General features: G+C 54.5%; 1 protein-coding gene across 1 annotated transcript in view; it reads left to right on the forward strand.

The window, feature by feature from the left end:
• The window catches only part of LOC131764153 (death-inducer obliterator 1-like), a 30,016-nt gene extending 16,520 nt beyond the window's left edge, over positions 1–13,496 (forward strand). The window contains exons 4-13 of the mRNA XM_059077149.2: positions 1,041–1,518; positions 1,766–1,925; positions 2,444–2,559; positions 2,717–2,822; positions 3,068–3,203; positions 3,428–3,956; positions 4,394–4,547; positions 5,277–5,366; positions 6,181–6,376; positions 12,066–13,496. Coding sequence (XP_058933132.1) covers positions 1,041–1,518; positions 1,766–1,925; positions 2,444–2,559; positions 2,717–2,822; positions 3,068–3,203; positions 3,428–3,956; positions 4,394–4,547; positions 5,277–5,366; positions 6,181–6,376; positions 12,066–13,483 — 3,383 coding nt within the window. The 3' untranslated portion in view covers positions 13,484–13,496. The remainder of the gene's footprint in view (positions 1–1,040; positions 1,519–1,765; positions 1,926–2,443; positions 2,560–2,716; positions 2,823–3,067; positions 3,204–3,427; positions 3,957–4,393; positions 4,548–5,276; positions 5,367–6,180; positions 6,377–12,065) is intronic.
• Positions 13,497–13,855: the final 359 nt, after the last annotated feature.

The following is a 13,855-nucleotide window of genomic DNA, read 5'->3' on the forward strand; positions in this document are numbered from 1 at the left end:
TGATACAGGCTTAAATGTCATCAGTCCATGCGAAGTACTGGCATAGAGACTCTCATTTTAGCTTTTGGCTGTAATCCTTGTTTGGGTTAAAAGTGCCAACCTGGGCTTCCCTGGTGGCGCAGTGGTTGAGAATCCGCCTGCCGATGCAGGAGACACGGGTTCGTGCCCTGGTCCGGGAAGATCCCACATGCCGCGGAGCAACTAAGCCCGTGAGCCATGGCCGCTGGGCCTGCGCGTCCGGAGCCTGTGCTCCGCAATGGGAGAGGCCACAACAGTGAGAGGCCCGCATACCGCAAAAAAAAAAAAAAAAAAAAAAAAAAAAGTGCCAACCTACTGTCTTCCCCAATAGCGAGCTGCAGCTAGAGGGGCGCGAATGGGAACGTGAATGACAGCAGGTGGCATTCCTGCCACCCGGCTCCTAGTGTAAAAATAACTGGTCTCCCCCCCGTGTTGCAGTTTTCTGCCAACATTCTGTCTTTTATTAACGTCACCGTGTCTGGTTGACATTTGTCCAAGAGGAGGATGAGCACCTGTGAGCCCCGCCCCAGGGTGGGCTCCTGCTGGACCTTCAGTGCCCCAAGGGCCCCCGGGGTGGGGTTTGGGTGTGCCTTCGAAGAGAAGTGTCTGATCCACCCTGGAAGGATTTTCTCAGCTCCTGTTGACCAGAAACTGCCCTGGGCCTCTCCACGAGAGTGGTCTTTGAAATCTATACCTTTCTTGATAACAGCGAAATTTGCCCTTCGAATTCCAATCTAAGCTAACTGTTTAAATCAAGCCTTTGATAGCTTACTGGTTTATCGGTTGAAGTAAAAGTTTTAATAATGAAGCATTCCTTTCTAAAACAAAGTATATTCACTATCATAAATGTTGCTGGTAGCCCTTTTGACACCCCTTTTCTGAATTTAACAGTTACTTTAAAAATGCTCTTTAAATCTGTCTCACAGTGATGCCTGGTTATTAGCTTTGCTGGTTTCGGGTGCACATGCTGTGTGGGGTGCCCTGCACCCCTGCCTCACTAAGCGGGCCCCTCTCCTTTGCAGCCGTGAAGGAGGACAGACGCACAGAGGCCAAGGCGGCGGTGGTGGTGGTGGCGAAGAAGGTGGCTCCTCCAGGCTCTTCTGGGGGCGGCAAGCAGCCCTCGCCCAGGATCCTCCTTCCGAAGAAGTCCCCTCCTTTGGCAAACACGGCAGCAGCCAAACCGGCCATCAGAAAGTCGCCACCGGGTTTCAAGGGCACAATCCCCAAGAGGCTGTGGCTCTCGGCCGCCCCCTCCCCCTCGGGCAGCACTCCCTCAGCCAAGCAGGCAAGGCTGGCACCTGTTGCTGCCACGTCTGCTTCCAGAAAGTTCCCCGGCTCTGCTGCTTCAGTGGGCGCCGTCAGGAAGCCTGGGACCACCTCGCTTCCCCTGGCCTCTCCGGCCCCGGGACTCCTGGGCCCCACGAGCCCCGCCTCGTCACAGCCAGGTTGTCAAATGCGGCAAAACATAAGACGCTCCTTGAAGGAGATCTTGTGGAAAAGGTGGGCTGTTCCACTTTGTGTCTTACCTGTTAAAGTAGAAAGTTTTCCACGTAAAGGGTAGTTGTTTCACAGTGGCCTCACTGTTTAAGAAAAATGTCACATGTGGGACTTCTCTGGCGGCCCAGTGGTTAAGACTCCGTGCTTCCGCTGAAGGGGGCACTGGGGTTCCATGCCTGGTTGGGGAGCTGAGATCCCACATGGCATGTCAGTGCAGCAGTTACCGTGTCTCTTTTTTCATTCCATCTAGAGTCACTGACAGCGATGACTTATTCATGACACAAAAAGAAGTTGGAAAAATTGCACTGCACATCGAGGAGGAGATGTTTAACTTGTTCCGAGCCACAGACAGTCGGTACAAGAGCAAGTACCGCAGCCTCATGTTCAACCTCAGGGACCGCAGGAACCAGGTGTGTGTCCCACCGTCAGGAGTGGGGGCTGTCCCGGCCTGTGTTAGGGCACCGGGTCCCCCTGCGGCCGTGGGGGAGTGGCACGCTGTTCCCGTGGGGCCAGGTGCTCGCCTGCTGAGGTTCTTGCCTCCTGCGCGCCTGCATGCCTGCCGGGGCCCACGCTGTCTGGGTAGGCCTCTTGACCTCTTACCTGTGTTTAGAAGCAGGGCATGTACTCTGACTTTCCATTTCACTTTGTTAACCCCCTGGCAGAAGGGCTTTCTTCTACATTTGTCCTAACACTGTACGTTCTTCAGTCGATTGTGTTTTCCGTGAGGTGGTCTTTGTAGCAGGGTCAGTTCGGTGGGATTCTCGAGATGAGCTGCCCGACATCGGGGCCCTTGTTCTCCGAGCATCGATGGGACGCTCCGGGCCCTCGTCACGCCGCGGGGCAGGGGCTTGCCTTGCTGCCCTTCTCTACATCCTCTCTAGTATCTTAGAGGGTTTTGAACAAGTGAACGAGAGATGTTTATTTACAGGGGCTCTTCCGTCGTGTTCTGCATGAAGAAATCTCTTTGGCAAAACTTGTGAGAATGAAGCCAGAAGAACTTGTCTCCAAAGAGCTTCCCATGTGGAAAGAGAGATCATCAAAGCCTGTGAGTGCCGACAGGAGAGGCGGCTGCGGGTGCCAGAAGCCTGACACCAGCGCCCCCCCTCCCGACCCCGGAGTGAATGAATAGCCTGTTGGCATGAGAGAGTCCCCTTGCGAAAGAAGGGCTAAGGCTTCACGTTTGTATGTCTTTTTCATCTTACGTGATGGAGTCCAGAACTAAATTGCATAAGGAGACTAAGAAGCCTACCGTTAAACAGGAAAGTATTTCCAATATGGAAGATTCTACGCCAGTATCAGATTGTGATGTAAGCCTTTAGGATTTCCAGTGACTAAGATGATCCCATTCCAGACGTTGTTAGGTGCCTGAATTACTGGGCAAGACACTGAGCTGACACAAGTGCGTGTAGTTGTATTGCTTCTCAAGTACTTGTATTCAGTAGTCCTTTTTCTCTTTTTTCAGTGCTTCTCAGTCACGTAAGAAGTTTTTTCCATGGGTACTGCTAATTTGGAGAGGGGGTGGAAAAGAAATGATCTCCTCCTTGTGCTTTAGGAACAGCAAGAATCGGTGCGGGCGGCCCCCGAGAGGAATGCAGCACCCCTGCTTGACCTTGTCGGCAGCGTGCTGCAGGACACGACCCGGCAGCACCGGGCGCACCTCTTTGACCTGAATTGTAAGATCTGCACAGGTGAGCAGATCTGGGGGGGAGACTGTGGAGACCCTTGTCAGGACAGCTGCATTCAAAGCAAGTGACACAGTGGAAAGGCTAGAATCGTTTCTTCAAGCTTAGGAAGTGAGCCCCTACCTTTATAGTGTTGTCATTTTAAAGCGGTGATCGTCCGTCCACCCGTGGGCAGGCTTTGCTCTCGAACGTGTGGGATTTCTCACGAAGGCCTTCCTTCTGTTCTCCAGGTCAGGTTCCATCGTCGGAAGATGAGCCAGTGCCGCAAACACGAAAGTGGTCAACTTCTGCCAAGAAGGAGGACTCAAAGTCCGAGCATGACAACTCTGCCTCTGAGCCCGCTCTCAGCTCAGCCGATGATGTGGCAGCAGAAACCCTGCCTGAAAACGCCTCGGAGCCAGACCTGGAAAGCGCTGCTCATGCCCATTTCGAGGGAAAGTCCCTCCCGGTGCCTCCAGAGGATGGCCACCCCGAGCCCTCTGCCCTGGAAGGTGCCCCCTGCCCAGCCCCAGGTGGCGGCGGAGTGCTCACCACAGTCACGGTGTCTGGCCGAGACCCCAGGACTGCACCAGGCGGGCCGAGCACGGGTACGGCTCCCTCGGCAGCCCGCCCAGGCAGCGCCCACCCAGTGGAACCCCGACAGGGCGTCCCGAAGCCTGTGCCGACTTCCGTGACGGTGCCTAAGTCTATCCTGGTCAAGCCGTCCACGTCGCCCGAGCCCAGATACCTCCTGTCGGTCCCGCCGTCACCGAGCATCAGGTGCGGCCCCCGTGTGTGGTCTGAGCAGCAGAGCTGTGGCCTTTCTTTCAGATGGACAGAGGAGCAGTAATGAGCGATTCAGTCATTCGGCTCTGAAATCCACCCAGAAATACAACTCTCCTCAGTTTTCTATTTTAAAAAGGCGTTCTTTTAAAGCTTCAGTTTTAGGATGACTAATTATCACCTTAGAAATATAGTTCTTGAAAACTGGAATTTGAATGTACAGCCATCCAGTTTATTGCCTAAATAGTGTATATTTCTTTGACCAGAATGTGTTTATATCATTATGATTAAGGTAATTAATTTGAAAAAGTAAGCTATCCGAACTTGCAGGAATTCACTTTGCTTTTATAAACATGTTAAATAAATAAATAAATGTTGGGGATTCTTTGGGCACAGAGAAAGATTCATGTATTTTCTGTGGTTTTGTTTTGCAGCATCTCAGAGACCCGGTCCCGTCCAGAAGGAGATACCACCCTCTTTTTGTCTAGACTCAGCACCATTTGGAAAGGATTTATGAACATGCAGGGTGTAGCGAAGTTTGTCACTAAGGCGTATCCTGTCTCTGGATGTTTTGATTATCTCAGTGAGGTTAGGAGCAGGAGGGAGAGAATTGTGTGTGTGCGTGTGCGTGTGCGTGCGCGCGTTTTCCACAGGTGCTCTGAGCCCGCACTGGAGTCAGGCGTGTGACCACCTTCCTGCTGAGTGTCTGGACACACAAGCACCTCTGCAGGCAAAATAGGGGTTGCTGGGCCAAGTCAGCAGGTTATGCAGTTTGGACAGTGGGGAAAATTCAAGTGAGAAATCAGACCCTCCATCTTTTCTGAAAAAGCTGAAGCTTGCCTTCCTTCTCCCTCTGTCCCGCTAGAGCTTGTGCAAAACCAAACCTGGGTGTTCATGTGCCCGCTGCAGGTGTGGCCAGAAACACGTGACCTGCCTTGGTGTGGAGGGGCACACATGAAAGGTCTCTTATTTTTCAAAATGAACAAAAACAGCACTAGCATGTCAGACTTGACAACGAGTGCTCAGTCACTTCTGAGACATACCTGGATCTTTACCATGTGTGTATGTTCATAAAAGACAACAGTAAAACATTGTGCTAAATGTCATCCTATTTAGCAGAAGCTTATCCTCCTACCACCCTTGGGTTTGGTCACTCATGATCCGGGATGTTAGTCAACTAAGCAACATTCAACACAGTTATTGCCGCTTTGTTTGGGATAGTTGCAGTTTTCTTAGTTGTGAATCTCGGGTAGTTTGGGGTCTCTCTGTGACCGCCACGGTTCCACCGGCCATTTAATCAGAGTTCATTTCACTTAGGTCCTGCCCAACACGATTCACATCGGCGGAAGGATTGCCCCAAAGACAGTCTGGGATTACGTCGGCAAACTCAGATCTTCAGTGTCTAAGGTACCTACCTGCCCACAGTCTGACCTCTGCACCCAAGGAAGAAGGGATTGTTTACACACGGCTCACTCTGGGATGTCTCGTCTGGCATGTTAATACCTGAAACGTCTCTAGTTCATGAGATATTTGCAGCTGAACGTTTAAGTTGATAGCTGGCTAACCTGTGAAGAAGGGGTGTCTGAGCAGCACGACGGTGGAAGCTTTGTGAAAGCGCATGTGTAGTTCGGAGTTAGAAATACGGATGCTCTGTCCCTTCTTGTCTGAGCTGATGGAGTAGAGGTCGGAGAAGGCGGCTGGGCTGGAGTCTGTGAACCCCTGAGATGCGGATGCAGCTGTGTGTCTGCGTGTGCAGTGCTCTTTGGGGGAGGGGCTCTTGTTTTCACTGGGCTCACAGAAGGGTTACGACCCTGGTCTAGTTCAGCCCTCCCATTTCGGAGCCGCGGGCAGCTCATCGCACGCTTTGTGGTCACTTAGCTCTGTGTCAGACACTGCCCCAGGCTGCCCCTGCACACAGAGTACCCCATTAGTACGAGAGCCCCAGGAGGTGGGCTCTGTGTGGAGGACAGTGGGGCGAAGTAGTTTTAAAGCAGTTCCTCTGAAAGCAAGACCCAACCCAGCAGTCTTGAGACTCGGGCCTGTGTCCTCCTCACCAGCTCATTGTTATGATGTGTTGGGCATTGGGGCTGTGACAGTCAGAATCAGAGCTGGTCGCTTCTCTCCTCGCTTCCCTCCTGCTTTGGGGGCTTAGGTGCCAGGTGAGGCGGCTGCCTTCCCGAGTGGCCGCGGGTCAATGCTCCCCGCCCTCTGTTTGTTGCAGGAGCTGTGTCTGATCCGCTTCCACCCTGCGACAGAGAAGGAGGATGTGGCCTATATCTCTCTCTACTCCTATTTCAGCAGCCGCGGCCGCTTCGGCGTCGTGGTAAACAACAGCAGACACGTCAAGAACCTCTACCTGATCCCGCTGAGCGCCACAGACCCCGTCCCCTCCAAGCTCCTGCCCTTTGAGGGACCAGGTAGGCCCTAGCCTTTGGCCCACACGTCCCCCCCATGCCCTGCGGAGTCCGTCACAGCGAGCTGCATGCCTCACTCAGACCCAGCCTTTGGCAGCAGAACTTGGGAGCAGGGGTGAAGCATCGTCAAGCTGTGGGGCTTCCCGGATGGTGGAGGGTCGCACCGGTGTCCCCTGAGGAAGGTGCGAATTGTCTTAGAAAAGTCCTGTGAAGAGGGACGAACCCGTCCGGAGCCCACCCGCCTCGTGTGAGCAGGGTGTTGGTGGCAGGAGCTGGGCAGTGCCGGGAGGCCGGGGCCCGGGCCTGGCCTGCGGGCTTGCCTCTTGCAGGCGTCAGGCCGAGCCTCTGTGCTACAGGCATTCAGTTTGAGGAGAAACGAGTAATAGTGTTGAGACAGGAACGAGTTCTAGAAATAGTCACTTTGAAATCTGCTGCTCCAATTCTTCTCTTTGGCAGACCACTTTCTGTTCACTCATTCCTTAGAAAGTGCTGCTTCTAAAGAATGACTTACATACAGGCTGACCAGAAAGAAAGTTCAGGCTTGTCAAGGGAGCTAAGTAAGGGTGATTCCAAGGGGGACGTGGTCTCTGGGGACCCAACTCGTCTTAACCCTGAGAAGGTGACGGGACTTAATTCTCGCAGAAAGATGCCTAAATGGGAGTGTCTCCTTGGCCGTGGCGCCCCCCAAAACGGCTAAGCCTAAAAGATGCTGAGGGTAACCCGCAGTCAGCACTCTTGAAGCGCTTGCTTCTACAGGCGGTGGCTACGCCCACGCCCAGCGCCTCCGTGTCCACGGGCAGCGCCCATGCGGCAGCCAGGCCCTTACTCGGCCCGGCGGCCCTGCGGCTGGGCCCGGCATCCTGCTCGGTCCCCATGACCGCGGGACTCATGTTCCCTGACACAACACACGGAGCTGTGTGCAGCCTCCAGTCAGTCACAAGGGCGGAAGCCTGTGCGGGGCCTAGTGTGAGCGTAGATCCTGTGACACGCACCCTCTGTGCGTCTGTGGCAGTGGGACCTGGGAGGGGACAAAGCCCTGTTTCCCCCGTTTTGGAGGCCCTCTCACGGCTCCACCTGCAGAGCCCGCGGTTGGGTCTTGCCTCACTCCACCCCGGTGCACCTTGTCACACGAGCAGGGGGCTGCCAGGTTCGGGGCCACAGACAGACCCTGAGGGGGCAGAGGTGGACGAGTTCCGGCGTGCTGAGGAGGCAGGGGGGTGGGGGCCACTGAGGAGACCCCCAGTTGGAGCCACGGCGGGAGCCGGTGCAGTGCTGGGTTGGGGCCCGGCTGGCGGAGGGAGGGGCCCACGCTGGGTGTTCCGGGGTGACACGGGGACAAGGAAGGCTGGGCAGGCACTCACCTCGTCTGCTGAGTGACCACACTTGATGAGCAGCGGAGTGGACGTCACTCCTCCGCCTGCATTCCCAAGGCTGTCACTTCCTGAAGGGGTTGCTCAAAGCCTGCAGGTTTTCACCCACGATAGAGAATGAATGTTTCATTAAAATAAAGTAGTAAGGGGGTTTTTGCAAACGTAATTGTGTGGGAAATTTTACCATAAACTTTTAAGACTTAATTTTTTAATCAGAGGGCTTCTAAATCTCAGCTTGTTTAATTTAGTATATATATTTTACACTTGCACATCAGACAGACTCCCTTGGCCCCAGGCCACGTTACCTGCCTGAGCTGCTTCGCACGTTTGTCTCGTGACTCGGCGCTCCCTGGGTACAGACGTCCGTGTGTCCTAGGCTCGTGGTGTGTGTGTCACGTGCGTGTTGTGTGTGTGTGTGAGTGTCGGGAAGGTGGGCTGGGGGTGTTCCTCCTGTCTCTGCACAGCATCCTTTGACGGCACAGGTCCAGTCCGAGGGGCTGCTGTGTCCCTCGATGGAGCAGCCAGCGGGCTTGAGCACATGCTGCCCGGCAGCGCTGGCCCCGCAACCTGATGGGAGCGCCCTTGACCCCCCACGTCAGCCCCTCAGCGGGGAGCGCCCGCACTGCCCAGGGTTGTCGCTGCCTGAGGTTGCAGGGCCCGTAAGCGTGGAGACAGGGTCCGCCCCGGCCGCATCTCCATCCCAAGGCCTCGGTGGGGCACAGGCCTCCCACTTTGGGCAGCCCGCCAGCGGGCGGGCCTCTGGGAAGAGGAGGGCAGGTCTGTGGGGGTGGAGAGTGCCTGACTCGGCTCGTCAGTCTCTGGACTTGGGAGCCCCGTAGATTTTGACAGTATGGCTCACACTCGAGAAGCAGGCGAGGACGCAAGATGTTGAACCCATGTGCGGAGCCGGGGAGGCCTGCACGGCCTGCTCGTGGTCAGGCTGTGGTCCCCCGCAGCCCTGTTGCTGACACACCTGGACACAGATCCTGGTTTGGGTCTTGGCTCAGGAAATCCACACACACCTTTCTTAAGCTGTCCCTCGTCCCTGGGTTTGTCCACTTCTCTCTCTGCACGGGTGGTCTGGGGCTGCCCCTTTCACAGTGAAGACTCGGGGACCTACATGCAGCTAAGAAGTCTTGTTTCATCCACACAGGGCATTGTGGACACGTTTGCTTCCACAATTTGGAGGGGGTCGGGCAGGGGTGCCGACACCCGGGTGCTCAGTCTGATCAGTACCCCTTGTCTGGAAATGATAGTTCAGTGGCTCCCCACCTAGTTCTCATCTACTTGATGAGTCATAAGCCTCACCACTACCCTCAAAGGGAGGTCAGTAAGTAAGCACCCCGCTTGTAACCGTGGGACAGAGACCCTGTGCGGAGCCGGGGAGGCATCCCGGGCCCTGGCGGGAGCCCTGTCCCTGCATGAAGCCGGCGTGCTCACTGCTGCTGCGCCTTCTCGGGGGGTGGCGCCCTTTCCTCTCTAGGCATCACACTCAACATTGGGCACGTCCGCAGGGGCCCCAGGCAGAAAATGGGGCCTTCGGGGGAAAGCTGCCCCTGCCACCGCCCCTGTGGTAGTAGCCCTTCGACTGTGTCCAGCGTGCCCTTGCCAGGCGCCTGTCGTGAGGGAGCGGAGCGGGGTGGAGCCAGACGTTGCCCTCGTCTCCCTAACAGTCACTGCCGAGGCTCCGGTAGCACAGTGATTCTTGTTCTTCCACGAGTAAGTCATCTCCACAGTACCAGTTACATTTCAAGTCTCCATGCAGCCATAACGTGCACAGGCGAAGCAGATAATATTTGACTGCTTCAAAAACAGCCCAATTTAAATGTAAAATCCTCCGGAAGATTAGTGGGGAAATTCAAAACTAACACTCCTCCGACTCTGGAGCTTTGTTAGATCGCTTACGGTTGTGTGTAGATGAAGTAGTTGAGAGCTGAAAGCATTTAAAAATATGACTAGCTGCTTAGTTAGAGGCTGGTCTCCAGGGAGTTTTACTGTTTTCAAAACAAATGTAAATGTTAAGTAACTTAATCATAACCTCCCCTGTGATGCCTGTGACCACAGAGTGTAGAGTCTAGAGAATTGCGCCGAGTCTGGTATATATCACTTTTGTTAGGAAGCATGTAAAGCCGTTGCAAGTTGTAGGGCTGGCACACCTCCCGAGGACAGGACCCCATCCGTCTCCCTGGATTTAGCGCAGTGGCTGACCCTCCACAGAGAGCGTCTTTGACCTGAAGCGTGATTCACGCCGCAGGCCCTAGTGTTGGCACCTTAGAAGTTTAGCTCTTCAGAGGCAGCATAGCCCATCTGCACTGAGGACAGTCGAGGGCCCTGAGCTGCTGCAAGGATGCCCCTGGCCAGGACTCCCCAGCCCTCCCCACCCCCACGCACGTGGCCGAGCACATTCCTCCTCTGCTGCTGATGCCTGCCAAGCTGGCCAAGGCTCCAGCTTGTGGCTCGGCCTGGGGACCTGTTCTGCCAGCTCTGGGGCCGGGTCAGTGACAGTCGGTCCAGGAAGGGCCATGAGAGCCCGTTGAGCTATTGACTGTTCCCCACAGTGGATATCAGTTAGCTGTAAATTATCCAGTAAGTGGCTGGTAATAGTGAGTGAGAGATTTACTATTTTAAGTTAAAAGAATTCATTTTGATTAGAAAGCGAACCTGCTAGAGTATCTTTTCACATCTGAGCAGAACCATCTGGGTGCCATGCCCAGTGCAGCGGCCTGGCCTTCCTGCCTCCACACCCTCCTTTGCCGGCTCCTCCTTCCCCTGAGTCACCACTGTCGTCCAAAGGGCAGGCAGAGGACATTCTGGCAGCCATTCCTCTGATCACGAGTGGGTGTCTTCATGGGCACCTCAGCCCTTGAATGTCAGCCTGTGAAACGAGGCGCTGAGCACAGTGGCGAGGGGGGCCGGCAGTACGTCGCCGATCCATGCGGATGCTGGGCCAGCCCAGCTCACTGTGCCAGGCGTGGTCTTCCTCCTCCTTGCGGGTGGGATGGGACATCCGCCACCCTTGTGCTCGGCATGTCAACCCATCTCTGTTGGAATTTAGAAAGGGTGACAGGCGCTCAGAACTACACAGGGGGTGTCCAGAGACAACTATTTGATCTGTGATCAACTTACGGTCACAGAAAGAACAGGAAAAACAGTGCTGCTTTTCTTTTTTAGTGAGTAAACAAAAAATATATAGCATGAGTATCTTTTACACAGTAGTGATTTATGTGTAAATCGAGTTTATACAATTTGATTCATTTTAAATATGCTGTTGAAACAAAATTTTGGTCCCATGTTTATCATTTCTCCCTAACTGACTGATCTGTGACTTGGGCTTTTCTGTTCCCCTGTTGGTATTCCGGGTTTGTTATTAGTGTGAGGGTGGAGGAGCTGTACAGAAACAGTAGCATCCCTGGTACAGTGCACCACAGTCCAGAATGTTGGGACGAATAATTTTTTAAGAAATAATTATTTTTGAAGAACTGTGCGATGTTCTGAAATTCCCAGCATGTTCTCCAGGTGGTGTGTCCTTTGTCGCCCCTCTCCTGAACACCTTTGGGCTTTAAGCCGCACGTCCTGTGTTGACAGAGACCTGAGCGTTCGGTAGCTTTTGATAAATTACTGGTCATTGAGTGTCTTTCTAAACTGCAAGAACATTTGTTTTAGGCATTTTGGTCAGCTCCCTTTTCCCATCAATTGTAATTTTGACACCAGTGACTAATGAACTTATCGAATGGCGTGTGCTATATCGATCAGTATAATTTTGTTGATCATTATAATTGAGTTGTAGAATTGGTCCTTAATTGAACCTTTAATTTTCGTATGACTAGCTTAATTGACACATTGCAGCTCATAAGTTAAAGTCGAAAGGGGGCGTTGCCTTCCTGATTTGTAGCAAGAGGCAAAATAAAGGAGCACAGCTAAGAGTTTGTTTAGAAACCATCCTGGTACATACAGGCTTCATTCCCAGTAGTTGAACGGCCTGGAGTGTGTGCGTGCTGCCCTTCCCCACCTCCTCCGGCACGCCTCTACCCTAGCGTCGTGTATAATTGAAAATCTGTAATAATTTTAGCACTGGGCGAACGCGCGTGTGCATTGGGCCCTTGGTTTTGTGGTTTGTGGGCCCGTCAGGCTGGGCAGGTGCGCAGTGCAGTCTGCATCTTTTGCAGCAGGTCTTCAAACACTTGCTTCTGTTCTGCCACAGAATTTCCTCCTCCTCCCTCTGGAAACCATCCCCCCTGCTGCCCTTCACACCCAGAGCTTACCCCTGAAGGACAAAAGCTACAATTCGATTCTAAAATTTGCACAACTGTTTTGTTTTTTAGGTCTTGAGTCCCTGCGTCCGAACATAATCCTGGGGTTAGTAATCTGTCAAAAACTAAAGCGTCCTTCAAATGCGGACAAATTAGACAAGACAGAGGAGAAGCGGCCCCGGCCTCAAACCCAAGAAGAAATGGATCCCATCCACCCCAGAGTGCCAGCAGCCCTGCTTCCTGAGAAGAAGCCCCCCAAGTACCCGCTGTGCCCAGGGGACGCGGCTGTTAGCACCACAGCCCCGGGGTCGCCCCCACACCCACCCCCTCCTCCAGAAGCACCGGGTGCACCGGCCTCATCTTCCGTGTTACAGATACTGTCCTCTCTCAAACCAGGAGCCTCGAACACTGTCACAGCATCACCCGCGTCAGTGACGGTTGCAGTGGCCACTTCCTCTGTCACTGCCTCTTCAAAAACAGCTTCGCCCCTAGAATATATCCTGCAGACTCTCTTTGGGAAGAGGAAGGCGTTTGACCCCCCCACCAAAGAGCCTGCCGAGTCGTCCCCAGCCCCCCACCAGGACTCGAGAGCCAAAGCCGGCGGCAGGGTGCCGGCGGCGCTTCTGCTGGACCCAATTGTCCAGCAGTTTGGTCAGTTCTCAGAAGACAAAGCTCTGGAGGAGGAGGAATACGACAGGCCATATGACCCCGAGGAAGAGTATTGTCCTGAGAGAGCCTTCGACACTCAGCTCGGAGATCACGGGAGACACCAGGACACGGAGAAGGCTGCGGCGGCAGCTGAGAGGGAGGAGATGGCCTATGACCCAGAGGACGCGACAATCCTAGAAGAAGCCAAAGTGAGGGTCGAGGACCTGCCCGGCAGAATGTGTGCGGCGGCGCACGGGGCGCCTGGCCTGCCGGCCCCCTCCTTGGCCGAGCAGCAGCAGATGATAGAGGAGCTCAACAAAGAGATCGAAGAGCAGAAGAGGCAGGTGGAGGTGCAAGAGGAGGCGCTCAGGCAGCAGAGGGCCGCCGTCGGGGCCTCCACGGCCCACTTCCCCGTGTTGGATGCGCTCACGTCGCCGCCGCCTCACAAGGCCGCACCGTTGCCGCAGGAGCCGCCTGCCCCGGGCCCCAGCACCGAGGCCGAATTCCGCGAGGGCAGGGGCCACGAGGACAGAGGTCCAAGCTTCGAGGGGCAGGCCCGGGACAAGGCCCCGGAGGAGCCCGAGGCCCCGCTGGCTGACAGCCGCCCGGCCCGGGCCCTCGAGGACTCGTGGCGTGAGCGGGAGCGTGGGAAGCCCTGGGAGTGGGAATGCGGCCGGACCAGGAGCCGCGAGCGGGACTGGGACCGAGGCCACGAGTGGGATCGACACCGCGACAAGGCCCGTGAGCGGGAGCGCCGCAGGGACCGCAGTCGGAGCCAGGAGCGACCCCAGGATCCGAAGGCCGAGGCCCCGCGGGCCGCCGCCCCCGCTGTGCAGAACTAGGGCCGCTCGTGAAGCCACCCTCACATGCTAAGCAGGTGCTCCTGGAAAGAGCTGGGAGCTCATGCACAGGACAGAACCTTCTGGACTGGAGAAATTACTGTAATTTTATGTAGGATGGTTTCCTGCAAAATTTCACACCGTTACAATTCTGAGGCTTTTTCAATAAAAACAAAACACTAAGAACTCTTGAACATTTCCATTTAAATGTACTGAAATGGGAAAGTACCTACAAAAGCATACTGCTTTTTCAGATTATGAAGTTATCTTTTCTAGTAACTTGACTATTATTGTACATTTTAAGGGAGTTTAGTGGACCTTGGGGCCATACCTTTCCTGACATCTCATCTGTGATATCTGTTTCCAGAAGCTGAC

Source organism: Kogia breviceps, chromosome 10 (assembly GCF_026419965.1).
Source record: "Kogia breviceps isolate mKogBre1 chromosome 10, mKogBre1 haplotype 1, whole genome shotgun sequence".
Lineage (NCBI taxonomy): Eukaryota > Metazoa > Chordata > Mammalia > Artiodactyla > Physeteridae > Kogia > Kogia breviceps.